This window comes from Scylla paramamosain, chromosome 2 (assembly GCF_035594125.1).
Source record: "Scylla paramamosain isolate STU-SP2022 chromosome 2, ASM3559412v1, whole genome shotgun sequence".
In the NCBI taxonomy this organism is placed as follows: domain Eukaryota; kingdom Metazoa; phylum Arthropoda; class Malacostraca; order Decapoda; family Portunidae; genus Scylla; species Scylla paramamosain.
In genome coordinates this window covers 555,297-565,000 of record NC_087152.1, presented here as the reverse complement: position 1 = coordinate 565,000, position 9,704 = coordinate 555,297, and the positions used below count along the sequence as shown (strand labels likewise).

The 9,704-nt window shown below is 43.1% G+C and overlaps 1 protein-coding gene across 1 annotated transcript in view; it reads left to right on the top strand.

Moving 5' to 3' along the window:
- LOC135107835 (protein tincar-like) overlaps nucleotides 1–9,232 on the top strand; it is a 56,055-nt gene extending 46,823 nt beyond the window's left edge. The window contains exons 6-15 of the mRNA XM_064018124.1: nucleotides 1,055–1,490; nucleotides 1,711–1,828; nucleotides 2,079–2,267; nucleotides 2,823–3,035; nucleotides 3,453–3,665; nucleotides 3,929–4,071; nucleotides 4,498–4,672; nucleotides 4,885–5,016; nucleotides 5,470–5,633; nucleotides 5,764–9,232. Of these exons, the coding sequence (XP_063874194.1) occupies nucleotides 1,055–1,490; nucleotides 1,711–1,828; nucleotides 2,079–2,267; nucleotides 2,823–3,035; nucleotides 3,453–3,665; nucleotides 3,929–4,071; nucleotides 4,498–4,672; nucleotides 4,885–5,016; nucleotides 5,470–5,633; nucleotides 5,764–6,844 (2,864 nt within the window). The 3' untranslated portion in view covers nucleotides 6,845–9,232. The remainder of the gene's footprint in view (nucleotides 1–1,054; nucleotides 1,491–1,710; nucleotides 1,829–2,078; nucleotides 2,268–2,822; nucleotides 3,036–3,452; nucleotides 3,666–3,928; nucleotides 4,072–4,497; nucleotides 4,673–4,884; nucleotides 5,017–5,469; nucleotides 5,634–5,763) is intronic.
- Nucleotides 9,233–9,704: the final 472 nt, after the last annotated feature.

Genomic DNA, 9,704 nt, shown 5'->3' with positions numbered 1-9,704 from the left:
CTCCTCTTTCTGCTGCAATCACTCGCACGTTAATAAGAGCTCTTGAAGTTGTTGAAACTAATCAGGGCACGAAATAGCAACGAAGACAATGGAAAATCCTCGTTTAGTTTAGTTAACCATGATTTTTATTTTATATACATCCGTTTTCTTTCTTTCCTTGTACTTTTCTATTTTATATAACGAAAAGGAGATTGTGTTACTTAGTTTGTTATATAAGTAATTAAATTATCTGGGATTCATATACATTGCTTTGTTCTGGATATCTGTTATTGTTTTAATGTTTAATGAATCCAATATAATGTATGCACTACGCAACTATTTCTTTGTTTTTAGATATATTACTTTGTTTATGTGTGTGTAATATTTATGTTACGTATGAATTGTACTTATTCCTTTGTTGTTAGATATATTATTCATTTTCTGCGTGTAATATTTATCTGAATTACGTGTGATTTGTAGCCATTACTTTGTTTTACGGTACATGTTCCATTTCACAAGTTACAACCCGATCTGTTATTCTATTGGATTCTATGGATGCGCTGTCTTTATGTAAGTTACAACTCCACTCGTTATTCTATGTATGTGTGAGATGATGGGATCTCTACTTTCACGACACCCACGCCGCCTTCCACTCACCCGCATATAGCATCTTTTTGTCTTCCCGTCCTTGTCTCAGAGGCGGGGCAGAGAGGGCCTGTTGTTATATCAGGACCCAATTTGCATCATAAAGACCAGAAGGGGCGGAAGGAGGGAGAATGGGTAATGGGGGAAAGCTGTTTATGTCGTAAAGGGCTGTCTAGGGGGAACAGAGCTGAGGAATATTTACCGTGGTGGCGTGCGTGTAGGTTAGGAAGCGAAATGGAGGGATGCAAGCGGGGGAGAAAAAGCAGAATTAATATGCATGCAAGGAATACGTTATAGCTATGCGGATCATAACTTAATCAACGCGAAGACCTGGAAGCGAGGGGTAACTGGGAACATATGGATGGACTGAGGGATCGATGTGATGAAAATCTAGCGACATTAAAAATACCCTGTTTCTCTGTTGTTGCAGATGAGATTTGGAAGACCGATCTAGATTTCCTGGTGCCGCACAACGACAGGTTGATGGTGCAGAGCGTCTTGAACACAACATCTCCCATCAGCGAGGAAGCCCTCCCTCTACCTGCTGCCCTGCGCTTCCCGGAGGCCGCCAAAGACCACACCACGTACCCTCCTCACCCGCAGAGAACGCAGACCAAGAGTAAACATAAGCAGAACGATGGGAAAAGTTCCTATGTCATGACGGAGAGCAAAGTCTCGCCCGGCACAACCAAGTGGGAAGCGTCCGCGGAGACGGCGGGGAAAGGCTTGCGTGGATCTAAAGAGGGCGGCACGTGGACAGTTGACACCACGCCCTTGCACGCCCACCTTCCTGAAGTAGGCGACTGGAGCCCACTGTCCCCTGAGCTACTGAATTACACCATCGCTCTCCTGGTGTTTGCTATCAGGTACTAATGCTTAGTTGCTTACGCTGGCAGTATTCTGTGCGTAAAATCATTCTCTATCAATTATAATTTCGATAGGATAGTTTTTCCTTCACTGTCATGTCAACGGTAACAATATTATTACCTCACTAATAATTATGCCTCAACGCAATATCAAGATAAACAGACCAAAGTAGCGTGTTGGTCAGGTTCTCACGGCTGTTCTCTCCCGTACATTTCCCAGGTATCCATCGGTGTTCTGGCACACCAACAAGGCATTCGGGTTGCTGTTCTCCCTGCAGTTGATAATAAATGGCATCCACACCATCCTTATCATCACGGCCTTTACTATCCTCTACAAGGTAAGCCGCGCCTCCACGGTCTCCACGCCACCAATGGTGACAGCGACCCGCCGCGTCTGCCTGTCATATTATTTCTCCGACACTGCCCTCATCGATACATCACTCAGTTAATGGACTCTAATAGCCCGAAGTGGACACGTTACTGGCCATATATTGCTAATTAACTTTATTATGAGCACCCATCGACTTTTTCCATTAGTCTGACTACCGGCTAACCTCAGCTGCCATCTAACCTAGCCTCCCCTCGCAGCTTCACGTGTGCGGCAACGGCCAGGAGCTCAGGGGCGGCGAAAGTTTCCTTCTCAACCTGCCAGCGACTGTGGGCTTGCTGCTGGCGGCTGTGATGTTGGTGACCGTTTCCTCCTCGGCTCTCTATCTCTACGGCTATCAGAAGTTCACGCAGTTCGTGGCTCGCAGCAGGCAACGCTACCATATTACAGTGAGGGGAACTAGACGATATGTTTTGCAGGTTCATGTAATATCATAATGTGATGTGGGTTTGCATGAATGACATTGTTACGATGTAGAATGATGAACCTTTCCACGTTTGTTTGTTTGTTTGTTTGTTTTTAACTGAATTCCTTATCTTGACTTTTTTTTTTCCTTTTTTTTTCACTTTTTATGTTAAAAACGTCGGGAGTGGAATGCCAGTGTCATTTAACATATGATGATGATGATAATGATAATTATTGTAGTAGTAGTAATAGTAGTAGTAGTAGTAGTAGTAGTAGTTAGTAGTAGTAGTTGTAATAGTAGTAGTAGTAACCTTAGAAGTAGTTGTAATCTTTGATCTACGAGTATATCTCCAAATGATGTTTTTCTGAGTACATGCCCTCTTCCCTCCTCCTGACATGCCCATACCACCTCAGCCATCAATTCCATCACCTATCAACAGTTTAAATGCTTCCTCATCATCCTCAACCTTGCATAGTGCACAACATAAAGTTAAGATGACATGCATTGCAAAATAATCATGTACCTTCCTTTCCCTCAGTTTGAGCAAGAGCCAGGGTTGGTGAGCAGCTTCCTGCCTCCCTGTGTTGCCCTAGTGGTGCTGGTGGGGCTGGGTTTGACTCATGGCCCCCTCCTGTGGGACCTGTCACTGGTGTATCGTGGCTCCCTGGATGCTGTGGTGCTGGCAGCAGTGATTGGCACCATTGTCCATCTGTTCCTCTGGGTAGTACTGTGGCTCATCCTCACTGTCAAGGTAAATGCATAAATTATCAAGGGAAACATGCACACTGCCATGATATACACTGACAAGGTAAACTCATTAATTGCCAAGGTAAATGCATACTTTGTAATCAAGGTAAACACTTACACTATCAAAGCAAGCACATTCACTGTCAAGGTAAATACACACATTGTTAAGGTAAGCACCCACACTGTCATGGTAAACACATACACTCTTAAGATGAACACATAGTTTAAGCCACTCAGACTTTTCATCATACATCTTGAAATACAATATAGATAAGAAAAAAGCACATGCAGTATTAGTCTCCACTGATTTATTGAGTGTGTGGACCCTTTCTTGCTTAAAATGTAGTGACATGATCAGTGTGTTAAGTAATTGTCTCTGTCATGCTGGGCTTGACTGTCTAACACAGCTTTGTCCCCCCAGTCCAAGTGGACCTTCAAGCTGCGGGTGACAGTGGCCCGGGCCTGTGTGTCCTCGGCACGCTCCATCAAGCTTGTCAATGATGTGGAGCTTGTGAACTCTGAGGGCCCAAGAGGAGGGCAAGCTGCTGCTCCCCTACTGGTAGTAGGGGCAGGCAAGGCCTATGCCATCACAGATGCTGCCCCAAAGAAGACCATCATGGGTGTGGTACAGAAGGTGGGTGTGTAGAAAAGATGACATTGTTATAACTACCATTACCATTATTGCTGTTACTGATGTTAGTTTCATAATGATGAAAGTGAATTTTTCATGTAAATGATGCTCTACTCCCTTTGTTTATCAGGTAGAATTATGAGTGGCCAGGATTGCTGGCTGTAGGCTCATGTTGAACAACATGAGGGTTTCCTCCATTCAAATTGATCAAGAGAGAAATAGAAAGAAAATATTATAAGTTTCTATACTGTTCTTCATTCTTCCAGACTCACCAGGAGAAGCGGGCCAGAGGACAGGAGGAAGAGATCTACTGGCTGCGACCAAGCAAACCAACTCACAGTCATCCCAAGCCCATGTCACCCCGCACCAAAGTCACTTTTGATGAGCGCAACCTTCTCACCTCCCCTAAGTGAGCACCTCACCTCACTGTGTTGCATTCTTACATTTGCCATTCTTGTCTCATTCATTAAAAAATAATAGTCACATCTGTTTAGAGATCACAAGTCCTTAAGAACCAAATCAGTAACTTTCATTTAATATTGCAATGTAATAGAGAATAACAAGGTTGTTGGAATGTCAGAATAACTATTGAGATGCAGAAAGCTTCTATGTAGCAAATTAGATGTAAGACTGATCACATGATAACTAATACCTAAGCACTATTCTTTACAGTGAATACTATTGTTGCTTTCTTTTGTCCAGTAGCTTTTCTCTTTGGTAAAATTAAAGACAACTAGTAGAAGCCTATTTTAGAACAAAATATAAGAGCAAGTCCAAGAAGTCAGCAAGAGAGAAAAAAGTTGATATCATTATAATATTGTTCCTTCCATGGCAGAAAGGGACGTGGCAGAAGTGGGGAGCGACCCCAGGAGGCCACCTATCGTCGGGTGACCACTCTGTCAGACTCAGAGGATGAGGCCGGTGACTATGCCCTCCTACGAGAGACAGTGGCAAGCCATGGTGGGTCTGCGCGTGCTCCACAAGATCCAAGATATGTGGACCGCCAGCAGGTAAGGAGGCTCATGAATAGATCAGTGCAAAAAGACCTAGTATGTGAAGAAGTATAGCAAATGAGGCTCTTCATCTTATTCTTTGTAACTGAATAAATTCTTTTGTATGTATAAAGAAAATGTAGGATACAAAACACTACAGAAATTAATAACATAATGTCACTCATGCAATAATGTATCTATTGTTAAGTGTCCCATACTCTCTCTGACAGATCCTAGCATACCGTCGGGCAATGGAAGAGCGACTGGCAGGCTCAGGATCTGCTGCTGCTGTGCCAGACTATGAGGATGCTGACCACCTCCACACACAGAGTCCCCAGGCCGCACACCACCTTGACACACAGGTATGTACTCCTCTTGCATTGCTGGTATAGACGCAGTAAACAATCTTTTAATGTTCTACAAACTTAGTCTTGCAAGAATAGAGAGATGTCCTTTTCCTGCGACTGAACTTTAGGGCCATCATTATAGCAGCTTGCTTTTTCTGACACATTCCAGTTAGGAGGAGTGATCAACAAGACCCATATGATTTTTAGTTGTCCTTGACTGTTCTGGCACTAGATCTAGGCAAAATTTGAACTCAACCAACTCATCTTACCCACTTGACAGACATGAAATTATCCTTATTCTACTGCAATTCTTTGTAGTTTTATATTCCATTATCACATCTCTCTTTCTCTCTCTTAGGGCCCCATGTAGTGTTATATCTCATTATTACATCCCTTTCTCTGTCTCTCTCTCTCAGGGCCCCTTGTAGTTTTCTATTCCATTATTACATTTCTCCGTCTCTCTCCCAGGGTCCCATGACACCCCGCAGCACACGTAGCACAGACTCTGGCGTGGTGCCAGAGGAGCAGTCTCAGCGTAGTGATTCCGTCTCCACCTCTTCCTCCAACACACCACCAGAACACTCTGAGGAGTCTGGGGTCCACTCAGGAGCCACAGATCTCATCAGGCACAGGTTAGGATACAGTGCTGTGAAGTCTTGATTTAAAAGGAGGTCCCTTGTAAGAGACTGGGTTGATGTAATGGGGAAAGCTTAACTTTGATCCAAAAAGAGGAACATGAGATGATAAAAGTTTTCATTGCAGGTCAAACAGTGTGGATGATCTCACCCAGCTACCACCAGACCCCAACCTGCTGCCATTGTCTCCCAAGAGTGTCTCACTGCAGCGGCCACCCCTCACCTCCTCCCCTGGTAGCCCTTATGGGTACAGCTCAGGTCGCACCATCTCCCCAGGGCCTGGCACTCTCATGTATCCGGCAGCAGAGTCCACAGTGGTCATTCGCCGCCAAAGAAATATTACACAAGATATCAAACCACCTGTGGATCCCATTTATGGCAGCCGTCCCCTCACCTCCTTCACTGACCAGCAGCAGCAGCAGCAACAACAGCATCAGCAACAGCAACCACAACAACAACAGCAGCAGCAACAGCAACAGCAGCAGCAGCAACACCAACAACACCAGCAACACCAACAACACCAGCAACACCAACAACACCAGCAACACCACCAACACCAACAGCAGCACCACCACCAACATCAGCAACAACAACAGCACCACCAACAACACCATGATACCAGAAGAGAGGTGGTGCAAGACGACTTACTGGCTGCAGCTCAAAACACCCTCAACAGCAGTCAGTCCACACACTCTAGTGGCTACCATAGTAATAGTGCAAATCCTAGCAGTGGTAGCAACAGCTCAAGAAACTCCCCTGTTCCCCAGTATCCAGGACCTTCTCTCTCCCCAGGCAGTTCTGTCCTTAACCAAAAGAGCCAGGGTGTATATGGCCAACTGGGTCGCACTGGTGTGAGGGTGGGCTCCCACAGTCCACAGGGCATATATGGCCGCACCACAGGAAGTTTGCCTGGCCCTAACAGACTGCCTCAGGCCCCACAAATTCCCCTTCCCCCTATTCCTCAGGGCTGCCTCTCCTATGGCCCTGGTCAGCAAAGTTCCCTCCAGGACATCTATGGTCGCACCACAGGCCAAAAGATCTATGGTTCTACAGTGGAGTCTGGGGCCACCTGTGGGCCAAGTTCAGCCAGGCACTCAATGGGCCGATCAGTGAGCATGCGTGCTGCCTCTGGAGCAGTTGCCAAGTACAACACACCAAGGGACCTTCCACACTCCTCCCAAGGGTCATGCTACAAGACCAATGTGTGAATTCTGAATGAACACTGTTGATCCTCTGTTGATGGATGATGGTGTGAGTGCCATGTATAGAGATGCACAGCTTGGGCAGCCACAGGTCTCAGCCACCATCTTGTGCTCAAACAAGTGTCTCCTATACAACCTGCCAGCCGTCCAGCACTGGTGACTCACAGCCAGGTCAGTGACATGGCCTGACCTGCCACCTCTGGCATATATCATACATGTAAGCATACAGCATATTACATTCTAAGGGATTGGAAGATGATCAGTGTTAGTACATATCATAGCTGGTAACTTTCAGTACATCTGTCCAGTATTAAAGTGTTACACCACATCACCAGACAGTATTAATGTGATACTGACAAGACACCTTCCCATCTAATGAAGGGTACTCTCTCAAATGTGACTAGGACAAGGCAAAACTGCTGAAGAAAGCCAATGTTGTGTTAATTTGTACAGTAATCCCTCCAGTTTGGCAAGTCACTGGTGCTAAAAAAGTCTTGCTGAACTCAGAAAGACCAAACCAAAGATTTTACTTTAATACAAAGAAATCTAGTGTACTAAGAAATAACCCAATTTATTTTCCCACACCTTGTTATGTATTTCCCAATGGAAGATAATTACTTTTCATTGGCAGTGTGGGGTTGGTCACTAAACCTGTAAGGTTTGATAGTGTAAATTTCATCAGTAACTTAGATTTGCCAAACTTGAAGTGACCTAAATGGAGGGTTTGTTGTACATTATTATTACTCGTTATTATTATCACTATCAATATTATTATGAGTAACTAATGATGTAGTGTGGTGTGCTGCCACCAGATGACAAAGCCATATCCATGGGAACATGGAACTTGCCTCTCAGTGGTGGTGGTTCTTATTGTTATCATCACCTCCACCTCATTATCAAGTAACTTCATCATCATTTATAATTTACACTGGCATTTACTTTTATATTTTCAAGTGTTATCATCTATGTTCATATATAACCAAGTGATTTATTTTGTCTAGGGTTTATCTCATGCCCAGTCCATTAGTTTTTCCTTTCACAGGAGAGGAAAAGTAATAATTCAGCCAATCGTGTAATTCATGTGAACAAAGCTGCATCTGATGTGGCATAATCAGTTCACAGTACATATGAAAATTTATCCCAAAGTAAAATTTCTCCATTGCTTAATAATAAATTGAGTGATGCCAAATACTGCACATTAATAGAATGTGTCTTGCAAAGAGGATACATATCTCACATAGTTCAATTATTGTAAGATGAAACTAAATTACTACTGACAAGACACAATGGTTGAAACCATCACATGAAATTTTGAATACAGTAATGAATGGTGAATTAGCTTTGCTGTAATCATTTTTGTTTTGTGCAATCTGAAAATGATCTCAACTTAGCTCATTTTTTCTGTGCCAAACTTTTTGTTATCTGAGTTTTGGCTCAAATATGAACCAAAGGAATATTTGCAGATGTACATATTATGGTTAATCTGGGAGGGTATGGAATAGTGTTTTTTTTTTTTTTTTATGTGCTTGTACAGTGTGTGTGTGTGTGTGTGTGTGGGTGTGTGCGTGCGTGCATACGTGCGTGCGTGCGTGTGTGTTTGCATGCAAGTATGTGTCTGTCACATGGCAAGCACTGCACCATTTCATCCCAGCATCAACCCTTGGCATCAGCACGTCACAAATCCTTGATGGACCCTAAACACAAACGTCTGTACAATATAAGCAAACACTTCCTTGATTGGAAGAAGTGATGGATGGTCTGTATATTGCTAGGTTGTCTGTACAAACTCTGCGTGCCCCTCAGTCCTCCAAGTACAACAGCAAACACAAAGATGAAGCAAAAAGAGTGCTTGCTCTATATCACATTAGGGGATGTGTGTGTGTATTTACCTAGTTGTATTGTACAGGGCACTAGCCTGTGTGTGTGTGTGTGTGTGTGTGTGTGTGTGTGTGTGTGTGTGTGTGTGTGTGTGTGTGTGTGTGTGTGTGTGTGTGTGTGTACTAGTTTGCAGCCCAGGTCTTCCCCCTTGAAGATTACTTGCACACGCTGTAGTCATTCAGAAATGAATGTCTAATTGGTGAAATTTTCTGCCAAATTTTTGTCTAGTCTTCTGCTTCTTATTTCCCAAAGACGAATTAAAAGAACTTTAACTGAATGTCTTACAAGCTATGTACTATATTCCTTTCTAAATAATTGGATGAAATTATTTTTATATTTTACATAGATTTTTAAATGTGTGTGTGTGCATACCTGCCTCCTTGGAAAGGTTCCTGCATTACAAGTTGGTGTTATTGTTTTCTCTAAAGAGTCTTGGTGTGGGTTGTTCCTAAGTTAAGGTGTCATATGTAAATATTTGTAGAGTCCAGGAATAAAATGTCTTTGGTCTTTGTGAAAGTATGTTTTAATCCTCCAATCCTTATGAAGAAACTTACAGACAAAAATATAAGTAGACTGCTAAAGACCAATTGGCTTACACAAAGCTCATTGTTTAAAGAAGATAAAACAAAACAAATTACCATAAAAGAAACAATACAATAAATTGAATTATAAATGAAATAGTTACTGCAACTCAAGAAGGTAGCAAGCAGTCCTTGCCTTGGAGAGACACTCCCCAGGTCCAGCAGAAACAGGTCTGTGAAACAAAGACAACAAAGAAGAATCCCTGAAGGGAAACTCACAAGAATGGCAGCCATAGTCATAAATAAAAGGAGTAGCAAAGGCATTAATGAATATGAAATAGGTGAAAGTTATTGCCAAGATACATCAGTACATTAAATATTTAAATGTACCATACTCATAAGTAGGGATGTGCAAACCAAGTATTTTATGCAGACTGAGAAATTCAGTATTGATTACACTCCAAAAC